Raw genomic sequence first — 20,075 nt, 5'->3', positions numbered from 1 at the left:
CATGTCGACCTTTTGACTGTCGACATAGACACTGTCGACCTGATGGCAGTGTCGACCTAATGGCATGTCGACCTAATGGCATGTCGACCTAATGGCATGTCGACCTAATGGCATGTCGACCTAATTACATGTCGACCTAATAGTATGTCGACCTAATAGTATGTCGACCTAAAAGCATGTCGACCTATTGAGTTGTCGAACTAATGGTGTCGACTTAATGGCTGTCTATCTACTTGTTGTCTACAAATGGTCCCACATCCGCTGGGAACACCCCATGTCTACTCATTTTTCGAAAGGAAGATAAAAAAATGTTTTTTTTTTTTTTTCCTAACGATCAATAATTTATCATTTCACTGATTTGCAAATAACTAGACATTAATATCATTTTATAACAGAAATAGGTAAATCCTTCACCAAGTATATGCGCTAAATAAAAGAGGGTTATCAGACTCCCCTGTAAATGGGCCCGTCTTCGGATGATTTCTTGGAATAACTCAATATGTAAGACAAGAAACAGAGAAAGGGCATCTACCCTCGTATAATATTGCTTAACACGGTGTATTTTTTAAACAATAAACGGGATTAAGGCAATAATTTTCTTAGGTATAGGTGTGGATGATCGGGGGGTTCCCCCTCTCCATAAACTCACACTTTCCAATATATATACCAGCTCATCAACAACACTTCGGGAGAAAAGCCCTTTTCACTTTTGCAGATATTTCAATATTGACGGGGGTTCCCCCTCTCCATATACTCACTGTTAGGTAGTATAAACACAGCGTGTCACAGGGTCTTTCTCCTGGATGTTCGGTCCCAAAGAGAAATTCCACAAATGGATGAAGAAAATATTCTTTATTGATAATAGGTAAATATAAAAATGTGCAGGCTGATCTACCACTCCTGGGCTGACTGGCTCCTCAGTGGTCCAGGTGTTATCAATCACGGGGCCCCGTAAGGAAAGGTCCCACTGAGTGCTGTCAGGTTACCAGAATGGGTCCAGCCACTGCTCCTCTAAGTCACTGCCAACGCGTTTTGATCTCTCCTGGAGATCTTTTTCAAGGTGCCAGTGACTTCAATGGACGGGGTTTAAATACCCCTCCAATCATAATAATGTCCAACATCTGTGAGAGGTAAACTTTCCATGTATAACGATATTACATTCTGGTCCGTTTCTTAATACATCTGGGTCCTATACAGGTTCCCAGGCAGAGGGCTCGTCACCGGAAGTGACGCGTCACGCTCGTGACGTCGTACATCTCCGTGCGCGCCACGCAGGTGTCACAGTCTCTCTGTCCGGCTTGTATACATGTATGAAATCTTTGTTCCGCCGCTCCGGAAACGGCGCGGTTGTGAGTCCTTTTCTAATTCATTCCGTCTGGTGCTCGCGGCCATCTTTGTCATCCCGGCCAGGATTCTCTGTCCATGGCGGCCATCTTGCTCCTCCAACTCCGTTCATATAGGGTCTCTTTTCTATGTGGTGGCCATCTTGCTCCTCCCGAATGATCTGTGCTTTGTCTGTTTTTAAACGGCGGACATCTTGCTCCTCCTTATAAGTAATTTAAAGTGCTTATGTGCCCGACAGGTCATCCCTATAGATCCTAGAGGGGTAAAAAGATCACAAAATGGCAGCAACAATCATAAAAATTTAAAAGGTGATAAGAAAATTTATAAAGATAGTGGGGTATAGCAGCAACGTGTATATAGCAGCATATCCGTGGGTAAAAGTGCATATGTGCAAGGGCAGTTAAAATTCATCATAAAATCAGGGTGAGAAAGGGTGTATGCGACCATATAGGAACTGTGTATTCAGGTATATTTTCACAGGAACCATTTTATTTCAAAATCCTGGTTCAATCCTTTTGGTTCTAAAGTGCTGAATTTATAAATGAGTTCCATTTCTTTTTTGGCCAGTCTTTTCTGTATATTTTTGTCCCTTTCTGTGGCTTGAATAAGTTTTATGGGTACTTGTTTCCTAGCACGGCCACAATCTTAAGTAATCGTGTCCCTTAATTAAGGGACACGATTACCCCGATGGACCCGATTTCTTTTGAAATCAGGTCCATTTTGCCGGCTAGGAAACAAAAATCGGGTGCATCGCGTCGGTCGGGACCATTAACATTGGTCCCGACGCGACCGACGCGATGCCCCCGATATTTCCATTGACTTCAATGTTAAAAAAAATTTTAACATTGAAATCTTGTCGGGAAGTTAAAATATCGGGGGCATCGCGTCGGTCGGGACCATTAACATTGGTCCCGACGCGATGCGACGCGATGCACCCGATTTTTGCATAGGATTCAATGTTAAAAAATTTTTTAACATTGAAATGGTGTAAAAATGTCAAAAAATGTGAAATGGGTCAATATGACCCATTTCACATTATAAATGTCCCCGTCGTCGCCCCACGATACACGCCAACCCGAAGCGTGGCGAGCGCAGCGAGCCCGCGAGGGGCGGCGGTACGCGTCCTCCGACCTTTTCATGCCCTACTATCCACTAGGGCGTGGAGTGAGAATAGAATAGTGTGGCGAGCCACCGAGCCCGAAGCGTGGCGAGCGCAGCGAGCCCCGCGAGGGGACGCGGATATCTTCAGAGTTATACGCGTCCCTTCGCGGGCTTCACAGGTGTCCGTGGCGATGCGGACAGCTGTGAAGCCCGCGAAGGGACGCGTTTACCTGTGAAGGTATCCGCGGCCCCTCGCGGGGCTCGCTGCGCTCGCCACGCTTCGGGCTCGGTGGCTCGCTGCGCTCGCCACACTATTCTATTCTCACTCCACGCCCTAGTGGATAGTAGGGCATGAAAAGGTCGGAGGACGCGTACCGCCGCCCCTCGCGGGCTCGCTGCGCTCGCCACGCTTCGGGTTGCCGTCTATCATGGGGTGGGGTTTACGCGCTTGAATTTGGGGGGGTTGGGAATTTTTTTCATTCAATCCAATGTAAAATTGGGTCCCAGGGACCCAATTTACATTGGATTTAATGAAAAAATCGGGTGAAAAATCGGTCGGTCGCGTCGATCGCATCGCATGCGACCAAATCGCATGCGATGCGATCGACCCGATTTTTTTCAGCACGATCACCCCGATCTTAATCGGTGTGGCCGTGCTAGGAAACAAGTACCGTTTTATGCCCCAAAATCCCATAATCTGATTGGTCGAACACTTATGGTGTTTTTTAAAATGCGCTGCTAGAGGATGAGTCTCCGCCCCTTTTTTAATGTTCCTAAAGTGTTCAGCGATACGGGTTTTGAGGGGTCTCGTGGTTCTCCCAATGTACCATTTTTCGCATGAACACTTTATGGTATAAACGACATTAGCGGTGTTACAGGTCATGAAATCGGTGATTTTAACTCTTTCTTCATTAATCACGATTTCTTCGGTCTTAGATGCTGATGCGTGTGGGGTATTCCTGCAATTAATGCAGAGTCCGCATCTGTAAAAACCTTTAGACCTATTGTAGCTCGTCCTCACCTGATTGCCCATATGAAGGCTTTTGGTGAGTTTGGTTTTCAGGTTTTCTGATTTCCTGTATATATGTTTCGGTTTTGCGGGTAAAAGATTCCCAATAACTGGGTCTTTCTGAATGATGGACCAGTGTTTTTTAAAAATCTTTTCCACCTCTTTGTGCTGGGAATTGAATTTTGAGATAAAGGCCCACTGGAAGTCTGTATTTTCCTCTCTCTGTTTTGATATTGGTTTTAGCAGATCGGCCCTATCCACTATAGTTGCATTATCCAGTCCTTTTTGTACTACTTCTTCTTGATACCCGCATGCCAGAAAAGATTTTTTCATGATCTGTGCTTGTGCATAGAAAGTCACGGGGTCTGAGCAGTTCCTCCTTAATCTTTTAAATTGTCCTCCTGGGATACTGGTCAACCAGTTCACATGGTGACAACTGTCGGCATATATGTAAGCCGAAGAATCTGTCGGTTTTTGGAAGGTTTTTGTACAGATTCTCCCGTTCTCTATATAAATGGATAAGTCTAAGTAATTAATCGTGGTCCTATCGATGACGTAACTTAATTTAATATTCAAGGGATTGTCATTAAGATATGTGCAAAATGTATTAAGCCGTTCCATATCTCCCCTCCAGATAAAAATGATGTCATCGATATAACGTGACCAGGACACTAGGTTTGCTTTGAAGGGATGTTCCGCCCAAACATATTCATTTTCCCAGCTACCCATGAATATGTTGGCGTAGCTGGGAGCAAACCTGGTGCCCATAGCTGTTCCATTTTTTTGTAGATAAAAGTCGCCTTTGAAGATAAAATAATTATGTTTTAAAATGAATTCGATGCCCTTTAAAATGAAATTTTGAAGTTCTTGGTTAAGATCTGATCCTGTTAAAAATGTCTTCACGGCTTCAATACCACTCTTATGTTCTATGATGGTGTATAACGAACTGACGTCCGCACTCACCAGTATAAAATTTTCTTCCCACTGTATGGTGTCTAAAATGTTTAAAATGTCTCTTGTATCCTTTAGATGTGACTTATTCTTAAAAACGAGGGGCTGAAGGTAAAAGTCTATCATTTCTGATAGATTTGCTGTGAGGGACCCGATCCCCGAGACAATCGGGCGTCCTGGAGGTTTTATAGGGTCTTTGTGGACCTTCGGCAGTATCTATATTGCCGGAATTTGGGGGTCCTCCACTTTCAAAAATGTTATTTCCTTGGAATTTAAAATAGTTGTGAATTCGTCTAAAAGCAGGTCTAAATTTATTTTGAAAGTCATTGTGGGGTCTTTCTTTAGTTTAGTATAGGTCAATTCATCCCCTAATTGTTTGAAGACTTCTTCTTCGTAGGCACTCACATTCAAGATGACCACCCCCCCCCCCCCCTTTGTCTGCCGGTTTTATGATAATAGAATCATTTTTCTTCAGACCGTCGAGGGCTTTTCTTTCTTTAAATGTAAGGTTGTGGTTAATTTTGGTTTTTATTTTCCGTATATCATCCATGACTTGCACTGCAAAAGTTTCTATGAAGTTCCCTTTAAGATGGACTCTGAAAAAAGTGGATTTGGGGCGGAATCGGGAAGTGGACCCTTCTTCTACATCATCTTCTGTCTCCTTCGTCAGAAAAAACTTTTTCACTGTGAGTTTCCTCACATATTTCTGAATGTCCACATAGAGCTCAAATTCATTAATTTTATTTGATGGAGCATACTTCATACCTCTTTCTAGAATTTTTCTTTCTTGTTCATTGAGGATATGGGAACTTAAATTGAAGATCTTCACCTTCCCTTCATCATTCCTCACGTGGTTCTGATGTATTTCCTCCTGTACTTCATTTGTAAGTGCTCTATTTTTCTTTTTCTTCTTTCTTTTCTGTGTGATTTTCCCTCTTTTCCCCCCTCTAGTTCCTCTTCTAGTTGGTTTCTTTATCTTCGATGGTTGAGGGGTCTCTCCTCGCCTAAAAAAGGTCTCCTTGGGGTGTTGTCGAGGTTCCTCAAATCATCGAATCTGTTTGAAGTGTGTAGTGGACTCGTTGATTCTCTTCCTCGATGGTGTGGGGGACTTCTTCGTCTATGATCGTTGTAGTTTCTGTCCTCCCTTGTTTTATGATACCGGTCATCATCAAATTTTCTGTTATTCCTCCAGTTGTTGTGATATCTATTGGGGTTTCTTCTCCAGATAGGTTCTTCTCTTCGTTCATTATAGGTTCTATTTTCGTTAAACCTAGATCTAACCTCCATTTTGTTTCTCCTTTCGAACCTGGGTCGAATGGGTGTTTGGTCCCGTCTTATTGGGGTTCCTTTTTTATATTTTTTGGTTGTTCCTACAGGTGTCCGATGTGGAGTTACCGATGTTCTGTCATCTTCACTTTCCTTATTTTTCTTATCTCTCATGAATTTTCTGATTTTCTTTTCTTTTAAGGTTTGTTCTGCTTTTTTCAAGCGGATTCCTATGGTTTCTTCTAATTCTATATACTCCTTCATATTGCTAAATGGAGATATAAGTTTTTTATTAGTTTCGATTTTCTTTTCAACTTCCTTAAGTTCTTTAAGCCGTTCTTTAATTATCAGGTTCATGAGGGAAAAGGAGCATCCTTCAGTAATGTTCTTCCAATCTGCTAGGAAGTCTTCTGATGCTGTTGTGAAGGAGGCTCTTTTATCAATGATGAGTCCCTTTGGAACCATTTTGCTAACTAAATACTTTTCCAGAGTCGCTACCTCCCACCAGAGGCGACTTTCTTTTAGTAGGTCTTTCTCCAGATTTTTCATTATGTTGTCAAGGTTCTCATCAAAGACGTCTATATTTTCTTCTACTAGGTTAAATAGTGATTCTAGTTTAGCGGACCGATTTTCCCTTAGAGAAAACATGGTGCAGCAGATGGAATCCCCACCAGAGTGTATTATGATTAAAGTAAGAAGAGAAAAATTTGGAGGGATTCCTCTTGCGCAGAAAAGCCGCAGATTGAGGTGAAGGTTTTAGGGAGGAAGCACCAAACCCCCCGTGAATGCAGAAATAACAGAAATAGGTAAATCCTTCACCAAGTATATGCGCTAAATAAAAGAGGGTTATCAGACTCCCCTGTAAATGGGCCCGTCTTCGGATGATTTCTTGGAATAACTCAATATGTAAGACAAGAAACAGAGAAAGGGCATCTACCCTCGTATAATATTGCTTAACACGGTGTATTTTTTAAACAATAAACGGGATTAAGGCAATAATTTTCTTAGGTATAGGTGTGGATGATCGGGGGGTTCCCCCTCTCCATAAACTCACACTTTCCAATATATATACCAGCTCATCAACAACACTTCGGGAGAAAAGCCCTTTTCACTTTTGCAGATATTTCAATATTGACGGGGGTTCCCCCTCTCCATATACTCACTGTTAGGTAGTATAAACACAGCGTGTCACAGGGTCTTTCTCCTGGATGTTCGGTCCCAAAGAGAAATTCCACAAATGGATGAAGAAAATATTCTTTATTGATAATAGGTAAATATAAAAATGTGCAGGCTGATCTACCACTCCTGGGCTGACTGGCTCCTCAGTGGTCCAGGTGTTATCAATCACGGGGCCCCGTAAGGAAAGGTCCCACTGAGTGCTGTCAGGTTACCAGAATGGGTCCAGCCACTGCTCCTCTAAGTCACTGCCAACGCGTTTCGATCTCTCCTGGAGATCTTTTTCAAGGTGCCAGTGACTTCAATGGACGGGGTTTAAATACCCCTCCAATCATAATAATGTCCAACATCTGTGAGAGGTAAACTTTCCATGTATAACGATATTACATTCTGGTCCGTTTCTTAATACATCTGGGTCCTATACAGGTTCCCAGGCAGAGGGCTCGTCACCGGAAGTGACGCGTCACGCTCGTGACGTCGTACATCTCCATGCGCGCCACGCAGGTGTCACAGTCTCTCTGTCCGGCTTGTATACATGTATGAAATCTTTGTTCCGCCGCTCCGGAAACGGCGCGGTTGTGAGTCCTTTTCTAATTCATTCCGTCTGGTGCTCGCGGCCATCTTTGTCCTCCCGGCCAGGATTCTCTGTCCATGGCGGCCATCTTGCTCCTCCAACTCCGTTCATATAGGGTCTCTTTTCTATGTGGTGGCCATCTTGCTCCTCCCGAATGATCTGTGCTTTGTCTGTTTTTAAACGGCGGACATCTTGCTCCTCCTTATAAGTAATTTAAAGTGCTTATGTGCCCGACAGGTCATCCCTATAGATCCTAGAGGGGTAAAAAGATCACAAAATGGCAGCAACAATCATAAAAATTTAAAAGGTGATAAGAAAATTTATAAAGATAGTGGGGTATAGCAGCAAAGTGTATATAGCAGCATATCCGTGGGTAAAAGTGCATATGTGCAAGGGCAGTTAAAATTCATCATAAAATCAGGGTGAGAAAGGGTGTATGCGACCATATAGGAACTGTGTATTCAGGTATATTTTCACAGGAACCATTTTATTTCAAAATCCTGGTTCAATCCTTTTGGTTCTAAATCAGATTATGGGATTTTGGGGCATAAAACTTATTCAAGCCACAGAAAGGGACAAAAATATACAGAAAAGACTGGCCAAAAAAGAAATGGAACTCATTTATAAATTCAGCACTTTAGAACCAAAAGGATTGAACCAGGATTTTGAAATAAAATGGTTCCTGTGAAAATATACCTGAATACACAGTTCCTATATGGTCGCATACACCCTTTCTCACCCTGATTTTATGATGAATTTTAACTGCCCTTGCACATATGCACTTTTACCCACGGATATGCTGCTATATACACTTTGCTGCTATACCCCACTATCTTTATAAATTTTCTTATCACCTTTTAAATTTTTATGATTGTTGCTGCCATTTTGTGATCTTTTTACCCCTCTAGGATCTATAGGGATGACCTGTCGGGCACATAAGCACTTTAAATTACTTATAAGGAGGAGCAAGATGTCCGCCGTTTAAAAACAGACAAAGCACAGATCATTCGGGAGGAGCAAGATGGCCACCACATAGAAAAGAGACCCTATATGAACGGAGTTGGAGGAGCAAGATGGCCGCCATGGACAGAGAATCCTGGCCGGGAGGACAAAGATGGCCGCGAGCACCAGACGGAATGAATTAGAAAAGGACTCACAACCGCGCCGTTTCCGGAGCGGCGGAACAAAGATTTCATACATGTATACAAGCCGGACAGAGAGACTGTGACACCTGCGTGGCGCGCACGGAGATGTACGACGTCACGAGCGTGACACGTCACTTCCGGTGACGAGCCCTCTGCCTGGGAACCTGTATAGGACCCAGATGTATTAAGAAACGGACCAGAATGTAATATCGTTATACATGGAAAGTTTACCTCTCACAGATGTTGGACATTATTATGATTGGAGGGGTATTTAAACCCCGTCCATTGAAGTCACTGGCACCTTGAAAAAGATCTCCAGGAGAGATCGAAACGCGTTGGCAGTGACTTAGAGGAGCAGTGGCTGGACCCATTCTGGTAACCTGACAGCACTCAGTGGGACCTTTCCTTACGGGGCCCCGTGATTGATAACACCTGGACCACTGAGGAGCCAGTCAGCCCAGGAGTGGTAGATCAGCCTGCACATTTTTATATTTACCTATTATCAATAAAGAATATTTTCTTCATCCATTTGTGGAATTTCTCTTTGGGACCGAACATCCAGGAGAAAGACCCTGTGACACGCTGTGTTTATACTACCTAACAGTGAGTATATGGAGAGGGGGAACCCCCGTCAATATTGAAATATCTGCAAAAGTGAAAAGGGCTTTTCTCCCGAAGTGTTGTTGATGAGCTGGTATATATATTGGAAAGTGTGAGTTTATGGAGAGGGGGAACCCCCCGATCATCCACACCTATACCTAAGAAAATTATTGCCTTAATCCCGTTTATTGTTTAAAAAATACACCGTGTTAAGCAATATTATACGAGGGTAGATGCCCTTTCTCTGTTTCTTGTCTTACATATTGAGTTATTCCAAGAAATCATCCGAAGACGGGCCCATTTACAGGGGAGTCTGATAACCCTCTTTTATTTAGCGCATATACTTGGTGAAGGATTTACCTATTTCTGTTATTTCTGCATTCACGGGGGGTTTGGTGCTTCCTCCCTAAAACCTTCACCTCAATCTGCGGCTTTTCTGCGCAAGAGGAATCCCTCCAAATTTTTCTCTTCTTACTTTAATATTAATATCATTTTGATGCTGATTCCCCCCAATATCATAAATGACTTATCTCTAATTTGTCTGAAAACCAGGCTCATGTGAGATCGCCTGAGTTTAGCAGCTAGCACACAGGCTATGTATATTCATTTGAGTTCATTAATGTGAAAGCTCTGGAAAGTACAGGGTAATGTTAGGGAGCGCTGCACAAACAGATGAGCCACGGTAGAGGCAGGATGGAATACGGCGGTCTATTCACTTGCTACCAATTACTCGGCTAAGATTGCTTGTGTACCACTAATGAATTCCAAGAAACCGGTCATCTGAACTTAAAGTGTGTTCTCTTCTGAGGGTTGACTTCAAGGAAAATAAGATTAAATGTAAAGTCAATAGATCCACAATGTGCTCATCATCAGACAGCCACTCATTGATACTTTGCAGTTACTACCACATATCATCTTCTAGTAATACACCGGAGCTGTCACCTTGTGCTTTGCTCTTTTCCCGTTACAGTATTGCGCTGCAGTACAAATGCATACATGGGCTGTGAGTAAATAAGGGCTGACAGATACTGTAATTGCTGTGCACTTTATTAGCTTGCAGGATAAACACATGTTCTTCATACCTGCTTTCACAGCAGATAAAGTTGCTTTATAAATGGCCAATTTCTTTGGCTATTTGTACCGCAGATATAAATGTCATACTGAAAATGAGCAGGTGCCTTCAACATCAATACAAGCACCATTTTTCATATGTAGTTGTTACGTTTTACCTGTTAGATGTATGCTCACTCCTTTATTTGCATTGTTACTTTGACTCTCTATTCAGCGCTATTGCAAAAACTACACATAGCATTACATTATGATAATGATATTTATTTTTACAGCAACACAGTGGAAGGTAGCATATAGCGGGTCTGCAACAGATTATACCTGTAATGACTTGAAACCAGGCACTTTATACAAACTCCGCGTGTGCTCCATCAGCACTGGGGGACACAGTCAGGTACGTAGAGCTTCTAGGTTGGTTATCACATTCTAACCCAATGTTTTAATATTTCATTTGAATATTTTTTAATATGTCATTCTTACTTGAAAATCATGTTAACATAATTGGTTTTGCAGGAAAGGTTTTTAAAAACAAGCAGCATATATACGTTTATATTGAGGCAAACTACAGTAATTACTTACAAAATCTGCTTTACACGTGAACTACAGTAGTGCAAGTGATCTAGTGAAAATAAACATGATTTTGATGTAAGTAAAGTAAAAAGCTTATGTAGACCAGATGTAAAATGAACAAATAGTAACAGAACGGTGTAATATGGACTAACCTGCATCTTTATAAAAATGACATACTTTTATGTGCTTTGTTAACCATAGGAATTAATAAAGGCCAGATTGCACTTTAAAGTGCATGTTTTAAAACCGTTCCTCTCCGTTTTGGAACATGTCAAGCTTAAAATTTTTATAAAAATCCCTAAAAATCTTCAATAGTCGTCGGCTTAACAAGACTATAAGCAAGTGCAGTAAATGTCCCCTCTAATTATGAACCTTAAATGTCAGAAACAAGGGCGTAACTACCGTAGGTGCAAGGGGTGCAGCTGCTATGGGGCCCAGTGCTGAAGGGGGCCCATCTTTACTGTTGAAGTAATATGTTTGACATACAGTACATGTATCACAATCAGTTACTAACTAGGGGGCCCTTAACAAATTTTGCTATGGGGCCTACGAATATCTAGTTATGGCACTGGTCAGAAATAAATTCCATGGGGAACTTGCTACTAGAGATCAGACTATGCCCTGGCTCAGAACTGTTTGCTAGGCTGCCGCGCGTATACCTTTGGTAGCATGTGATGGGCTGTGGGCTGACCAACACCCGTATCCCTTTGGTAGCATGTGATAGGCTGTGTACACTGACCAATCCCCTCACGTGTAGCCGGACGCCCAAAAAATAAATTCGATGGTCACTCACCATTTTAGACCCACATCCCCAAACCCATCCGACACTCGTCCTAACCCTCGTCACTCTTAACCCCATCTGTGTCACCCCTGTCTGTCTGCCTCTCCCTTTTAAAATGTCAGCTCTTATGAGTAGGGCCCTCTCCCATTTTCATTTCCTTCTCTTACTTAAATGATCTTCAATGCCACTGAATTTGTCAGTTTTCTGCCACGCTATTAGTATTATCTGCTGATGCAGCTATGTTATTATATACCTTGTACTTGTCCTCTACTGTCTAGAACTGTGGGGCACACTTATTAAGTCTGGTAAAGTCATAAAATGGCTGGTACTTTATCACCGCCCAATCAGATGCTTACTGTAAAGTTACAGGCTGTGTTTGAAAAATAGCAGTTAAGAGCTACATGGCTGTTGCCTTGGCACCGCTCACTTTATTTCTTCGCCAGGCTTAAATAAACATGCCTCTCTGAGTTCTTGTTTTGCACATTTGTTTATGTACTCTGTAATTTGACGGTGCAGATCCCTTATGTCAACCTATTTAAGATACTTAAACTGTTGGATGAAAAGAGGAAAGTGAAATCTCCTATTTCAGAAGTACCTTAAGACATTTCGGAGAGATAAAGTGGATTATCTGGCTATAGCAACCAATCCGTTTCTGTAATTTTTTCTACCACAGCCTATAAAATGATAGCTACAGATGTTTCCCACTACATTTTTGCTGTGTATAGCTGCTTACTGTAGCGGGGGCCAAGATGCGAATGCAGAGCAGCATGCCGCATTAGTTTGTATCCCCACCAGGTCACTTTGAAGTGAATGAGAGAAAGGCACATAAGCACACTGATTCCCATTCACTTCAATGGCATAGCAAGAGTGTGTGAGTGCCCACTTCCCGTAATTCAGTGAGATTCAGGATGTGAAAGGATACATCTGTAGAAGCTGATCGGTTGTCACTAAGATATGATAAAGGGCTCGTTATGCCAGTAATAACCAATCACTGTTACTCTCAGAAGTTACACTTTAGTGTGTCTTAGAGCTGGGTGATTAAATGAGTAATTGTCCTCTATTTATATATTTTTACTCAGTGTTCTGAGAGTCAACCTATTCGCACATTATGTGTAGCACCAGGTCCTTGTCCAGCACCAAGAGTGGTAGGCAAACCAAAGCACAAAGAAATATACTTACAGTGGGGTAAGTAACCACTTTGTTTGCAGTATTGATAGCTGTTAATATGTATTGAACCTTAAATCAGTATTCACTGTGTTTATATCCTCTCTGTTTTGTTTTCATTTGTTTTTCTTCAAAAATTATACAGAAAGTAATCTAAAATATACAGTGATACCAGTCAGCTAATTAGGGACATCTCTATTGACACTAGTAGTATCACTTTGTACCCCATGCCTTAGTGATAACCACTAATTACTAATTCCTGCTCGAGCATAATGTTTAAGGCCATTTTGGGCTGACATGTGCCGACTGACAGTATTTCATACCCTACTATCCACTAAGGAGTGGAGGGAAAATATAACAGTGTTCCGGGCCCAAAGCATGGCGAGTGGACACGGTACACTTAGACAGTGTCCATGTCGACCTATGTCGACATAGCCACCAAAAAACATGAAAACCTCATGTCGACCTTTTGGATGTCTACATTTTCACTATATATATATATCTATATATATATATATATATATATATATATATATAGATATATATATATATAGATATATATAGATATATATCTATCCCAATAGCAGTCAGCACACTTCATTCACATCATCTGGGGAAATGCTGAAGCCACGTAAATGTAGTATGGTAGATAGTTAGAGGCCAGCATGACACAATGAAATAGCAGAAAGGTAGCAAAAAAAAAAAAGGTAGCAAAAAAACAAAAAGCTGTGTTTAATCAAGAAGGTGGACACACCAGCATATCAAAAAAGTCCATATACATATTACCAAGTCCAAACAGCAGCATGGCAAATGTGGCATGGTGGTCCACCCGACGGCCGTTTCGGTGTACTATCACCGTCCTCAGGAGCATAAGTGACCCTTCTAGGAGACCGGATATAACTAGCGTGTATCATTAGCAAATACCTGACACCTGTGTGCTCGTCTGTCTCTGATTCAATGCAGCTACCCGTATCTAGGCAACATGGCTAAGCTTGGAGGTGCGGCCAGGAACTGACATAGCGCTGTTTCCGGCTTTCGCCGTATACAGCGTCGTCCCCCTGGCAACCTCATACCATACAGCGGGAGACATCGACGTCATGCGCACGTCGTCGGGCTGGGTGGGAACCAGCCTCGGCGTCCGTCGTCATGGAAACGAGTCTCACTCTGCCGTATCATCAATTGTGAAAATGCTTAGCGACTGGTGGAGTACTGTTATCGATGGAGCTCATAGCTTTCTTTATAGATGAACGATGCATAGCGATTCTTTCTTTAGCAGTCTTGATGGTCTTGCCGATATATAACATTTTACATGGGCAGAATATCTCATAAACCACAAAGCGGATGTCACAATCAAGATGGAAACGTATAGGGTAAGTCCTGGATGTATTAGGTTCTGTAAAGACAGGTGAGGTTATCATCTGTTGACAATTGACGCATTTAGTAAAGGACTTCCGTTTCCAACCGCTGGACCACATACCCCCGCTGAGGAGAGGGGGGGACCGTGGCAATTTGTTACTCCGGAGAGAGTGCTATTGGATCAATTTACTTAACTGTACCTCACCTAATGGACTTAATGAATAACAATCTTTACATTGCTTCCTTTGACCAGGATTAATATTTTTCACAGTTTAAGGGACTATCATCACCACTGATGGTGTCTTCTGACACCTTTTGTGCCAGATCTGGATTATATTATGTGTGTATTTGTTTACTTGTATTTTTTTGACCAATGACCCTGAGTGCAAGTCTTGACCAAATTTGCAGCACTGTCTATTTTTCCACCTAAATTGTGCCCACTGACGGGAGGTGAATCAGGCCTATAGCCTGCTAACTTTCCATGTCGGAGGCCCTGACTTAAACTGCACCGCCGGTGATTGCGGTGTCACTCAGCTATTAGTTGGGGACGCCTGCAGTTCACTGACGTGTTGCGGATACGGCAGAGTGAGACTCGTTTCCATGACGACGGACGCCGAGGCTGGTTCCCACCCAGCCCGACGACGTGCGCATGACGTCGATGTCTCCCGCTGTATGGTATGAGGTTGCCAGGGGGACGACGCTGTATACGGCGAAAGCCGGAAACAGCGCTATGTCAGTTCCTGGTCGCACCTCCAAGCTTAGCCATGTTGCCTAGATACGGGTAGCTGCATTGAATTAGAGACAGACGAGCACACAGGTGTCAGGTATTTGCTAATGATACACGCTATTTATATCCGGTCTCCTAGAAGGGTCACTTTTATGCTCCTGAGGACGGTGATAGTACACCGAAACGGCCGTCGGGCATCAGTGACCCTCTAGGTGGACCACCATGCCACATTTGCCATGCTGCTGTTTGGACTTGGTAATATGTATATGGACTTTTTTTAATATGCTGGTGTGTCCACCTTCTTGATTAAACACAGCTTTTTGTTTTTTTGCTACCTTTTTTTTTTTGCTACCTTTCTGCTATTAGATATATATCTAGATATCTAGATATATACTAGATATATAGATATATACTAGATATATACTCAGTTGCACACAGATATACAAGTATTCAAGTGTCATGTCAATTTAATCAGCACAATCTTTGCGTATGTTTCCATTGCACTGCGTCGCTGCATTTCTGGCAAAACAAGAAGCAAACATGACTTTAGCTATATATATATATAATTAGAGATGTGCACCGGCCACTTTTCGGGTTTTGGGTTCTGATTACCTTGAGGTTCTGGGTTCTAATGGGTTTTGGCAAAACACCTAAGTGTTTTCTGTTTGGATTTTTGGGGTTTTGGGTTCTGATTTTTTGTTAAAAAAGCAGAAAAACTGCTAAAATCGCAGAATTTTGGCAACTCCCTGGAGACGGCCTCGGATCAGGTAAGTTCGGGGGGGTTCTGATCTCTAGGATCCGAACCCGCTCATCTCTAATATATATATATATATTATAGCTAAAGTTTGTTTGCTTCTTGTTTTGCCAGAAATGCAGCAACGCAGTGCAATGGAAACATACGCAAAGAGTGTGCTGATTAATTTGATATGACACTTGAATACTTGTATATCTGTGTGCAACTAAGTCCCTGAATCTGTATACAAAGTTCTACAGTGTAGCAGCTGCAGCTTATTTCCAATTTAAGTTCACTTGTGCTCTGTATACAGACTCAGTCACACACAATAGCAGAGTCTCCTCCTGTGCTCTTCTTGTGTTGCGGCGATGACGAAGAAGATGCTGATGTTAGCACAGCTGCACGGGACTTGGCCGCACACTCACGCTAGGAAAATACATTAATGAGCATACAAAAAAAGCCATCTAAAATGGTATATGGCCCACAGCACAAACCCCACCTGGAAAAACTAAATATGTATAGTTTGGAGCAGAGAATTAATAGTGGGGACATGATAGAACCTTTCAAATATAATAAGAGTGTTAACAAGGTACTGGAGGGAAACATTCTTGATGACATAAGCGGACTCTGGCAGGAGGTAGGCTCAAAGGTCATTTTACAAAGAATTACTTCACAGAGGGGGTAGTGGATAAGTGGAATAGCCTCCCATCAGAGGTGGTAGACAGTAGAGCAATTTAAACATGCATGGTATATAGGGTCAAAAAGGATTGAGATTATGCCTAAAGGATATAAAAGGAGCACACTAGATGGTCCAAATGGATCTTATCTGCCATTAATTTCTATGTTTATATATCTCTTTATCTTTTACAAACTGCGGGATCTGCTACCAGTAGCTTTAGAAAACCATATACAAGGCTAGAACTGTCCTGTGTCCTGTTCTTTAGAAGGAATTACCAGTAGATGATTTGCTTCAGTAACAGCCGTTATTAACTTTGATTACATTGTAATCTGAATTTCTCCTCAGATGCCCCTGTGACGGAATCTGGGTGCCAGGTATCGGAGTACAGCTTAGAGCTTGGTGTACCTGGAGGACATACCACTGAGGTCTATCATGGTTGTGACTTGGAGTGTACAGTCAGTGATCTGCTTCCTGGAAGCACTTATCAATTCAGAGTACGAGCTCTGAATGACGGAGGAGTGAGTCGCTCTATTCATTGCTTCATGAAAATTCATGTGTCACACACAGTTTCTGGTATAATCCTTCAATGCCATCATTAGACGTGTTGTTACTTTATTCAATGTGACTATTTACCCAGTTATACTAAACCCATCAAATGTTTCCATAAGTACTTCAAGTGCTTACCATTCTTTTAGTTCATATTGTCTTATTTACTTAAATGTATTCTCTCCGGTGCAAGGATGAGAAAACAGACATGTACACATTTAAACATATTGTAAGCTATTGGAATAGGATTACGCACACACATATCTGAATCACTATAAGAATAACTAACTGCTATTAAAGTACACAGCACAGGATTTCTTCAGACTAGTAAAAAGGAAAAATGTCATAAAAATAAGCTTATGTTTTGATTTTGGACACTTCTTCTTTGGTGTATATCATAAAATGTATCTCTGTGGAGCCTATTGTAGACCAAGGATATAATGTAATGTATATTAAATCACAGTATATACTGCGACTAACATAGACTTACTGTATTTTAGTATGGGCCTTATTCTGATGGCACAGATGTCACGACGGCAGCAGGACCACCCGCGCAGTGCAGGCCTCCAGTGCTGACATTCCTCTCTGACACATGTGTACATATAAGCTGGGAGGTAAGATGAGTGTCTGCCTTCACAGTAAGATTGGGATACTTAGAGATGTCGGATGCACACATGTATTTTTTTTACTGCATTACAATACACATGTACTGGTAAGATCCATTTCAGGAACAGAAATCCTTTGACAACACTTAATTAGAAGAGGGTGTTAAGAGTGTTTAAAGTATCTGAAAGCAGAAATGTAAACAATGTATATTGTACTGGTAATCAACACCGGATAAATGGGCACTGTTATCAATGTTACAATGATGAATGTCAAGGTAGATTCTTTTAATCTGATTTGGAATCACTGGGGACTTCATTTATGAAAGGGATGGTATGGGAATTTCAAATTGCTTGAGTTTTCCATATACAGTATGCACCTCCTGTAAGGCAACCTCTCCGTGCAAGGTGCGCTGAAGGTGCATACACATGGTGCAATTTTGACTGTGTATGATTTTATCGATGTACGATGTTGACTATACTTTAGGTTGTACACTTTCTAGTCTTTTTTTCTTGCGATGCCAACACTTCTGGGGGAGCGCATGGGCAATGCTAGCTTTATGCTAATGGGAAGTCAGTCTGATTGGTTTGCTCCCCCATGCATTCGCACGAGGGAGTGATGTTTTCTTTCTGCGCATGCACATAACCATTTATGCGCATGTGCAGACTCTGTGTGCGAATGGACGCGGCGGCTTGCATATTCGCCGGCCCATTCGCATGGAGCAGTGGGGGCATGGGTCACGCCCAAGGGAACGCCAGCTTTTCATGGCCGTTCCCATGCAAATGCTGGATGTTCCCATGCTAATGGTGGAGTGGCGCGGATGCCGGGGTGGGCAGCTGACGTCACCGATGTCAACTGCCCACGTTCACGTAGATGGTCGGCAAACATCAAATGATTTCGGCCCCTGCACGCAAGGCTGGGAATGGATGTTTATGCAAAACATCCATTGGTATGCCTGCGGGGAAAAACGGCATGCGAATGAGTGTAAGAAGTTTGTGCGGGCAGCAGGCAGGGCTTAGTTGGTTCACAAAGCTACGAAATTCGCAACTTTGCGAGTCAACCGATTGACCTCCATGGTGCTATATGTGCTATGTTTTCTACTGATATGGACTATGTACGCCATACCGGTAGTTCATATCGCACCATGTGTATGCCCCATTACTTCTCAGCCCTTGTAGGCATTATCACTTTTGCTCAGTGGGTCTGATTCAGATGCCATTGCAATGCTGATGTGGAAGCGGGACCATTTGTCTACAGCAAAAAGATAGACTACCATTAGGTCGACACCATTAGTTAGACAAGCAGAAAGGTTGACATGCCAAAAGGTCGACGCTGCCATTAGGACGACAGTGTCTAGGTCGGCAGTCAAAAGGTCGATATGGGGTTTTTCGCTGTTTTTTGTCCCAAATGTCGACACATTCAACATGGACACAGTTTGAAGTGAACCGCAGCCCCTCGCATCGCTCGTTTTGCTCACAATGCTTTGGGCACGGTGACTCGCTGCGCTCGGCACACTATTTTATTCTCACACCTCGCCCTAGTGGATGGTAGAGCATGAAATACGGCCTGTCGGCACATGTCGGCTCAAAAAAACAGTGAAAAAACCCATGTCGACCTTTTGACTGTCAACCTAATGACAGTGTCGACCTTTTGGCATGTCGACCTTTCTGCTTGTCTAACTAATGGTGTCGACCTAATGGTTGTCTATCTTTTTGCTGTAGACAAATAGTCCAGATACCACTGATGCCTCAGTAATCCTTTTCAGTGACGGAACTGCAAGGCAATGCAACTGTAGCAGTGTACGAGATTGCAGCTACATGTAAAACTCCCCAACATTTTTATTTGCTTTTTACAGCTTTAAATACCATCTGCTTTCATCTTTCAGTTAGGAATAGAAGTGAAAAAGTCAAACTGGTCCAAAACAGAAGCAGTGCACAGACTACAGGTGCCAGCAGGCCATTAATGTCCATGCATGCGCCCCCTTGTTTTTCCTCATCCGCTGGAATGCCAGGGCAGGCTTGCTGGTACCTGTAGTCCACTTGTAATTAGCATTTACAGTATGTTCTAAAGTCCGGTTTTCTCTAAGTTTACCATCCGTTTTGCCGTTAGTATATTTGGTCAAAAACACAAAACTGACCCTCAGTAAATTTACCCCCTGTACTCTTATTTCTATTCTTATATTACAGCTGGGAAAGATATGTTTAACATAAAGCTGCAGGAATGGGGCCTTTGAGTACTAGTTATTTATTCTCATCTAGCACTTTATGTGTCACATCATTTTAAGTGGCTTGCTTGCTACCATTATGATCATTCGTCTCCCCAAGCTGTTGGAGGCTCCCTCCTTACAGGGGGATCTGAAGATCCAGTTTATTTGACAGAAGCTCAACCATATTGAGGAGCCTTGTGGCAGAAATGAGCAGAAAGAGCCCTGGCCTTATGGTCATGAGGTTCAGGACTCGAAGCTCCCCAGCTTTGACAAAAGTGGTGTGTGAAGACCATAGTCCCCCATGATACTTTATTGTTCTGGCCATTAGGCAAAACATTTGTTTATTAAATAGCTTAAAAGGTATCCACTTAGCCATCAGATGGTCCTGTTATCAAAAGTGATGGGAAAGAAAAGCTGAATATCTACCACGTATCAAGGTCTCAGTCAATGTAGAAGGTGTAAACACAAACTGCACT

General features: G+C 42.4%; 1 protein-coding gene across 1 annotated transcript in view; it reads left to right on the top strand.

The window, feature by feature from the left end:
* FNDC3B (fibronectin type III domain containing 3B) overlaps nucleotides 1-20,075 on the top strand; it is a 348,736-nt gene that overhangs the window by 261,444 nt on the left and 67,217 nt on the right. The window contains exons 17-20 of the mRNA XM_083177748.1: nucleotides 10,510-10,628; nucleotides 12,665-12,770; nucleotides 16,590-16,762; nucleotides 17,291-17,404. Of these exons, the coding sequence (XP_083033874.1) occupies nucleotides 10,510-10,628; nucleotides 12,665-12,770; nucleotides 16,590-16,762; nucleotides 17,291-17,404 (512 nt within the window). The remainder of the gene's footprint in view (nucleotides 1-10,509; nucleotides 10,629-12,664; nucleotides 12,771-16,589; nucleotides 16,763-17,290; nucleotides 17,405-20,075) is intronic.

Source organism: Crinia signifera, chromosome 3 (genome assembly GCF_055691185.1).
Source record: "Crinia signifera chromosome 3, ASM5569118v1, whole genome shotgun sequence".
NCBI classification, from domain to species: Eukaryota; Metazoa; Chordata; class Amphibia; order Anura; family Myobatrachidae; genus Crinia; species Crinia signifera.
The sequence above is the reverse complement of the archived record's forward strand: the minus strand, read 5'-3'. Positions and strand labels throughout refer to the sequence as shown.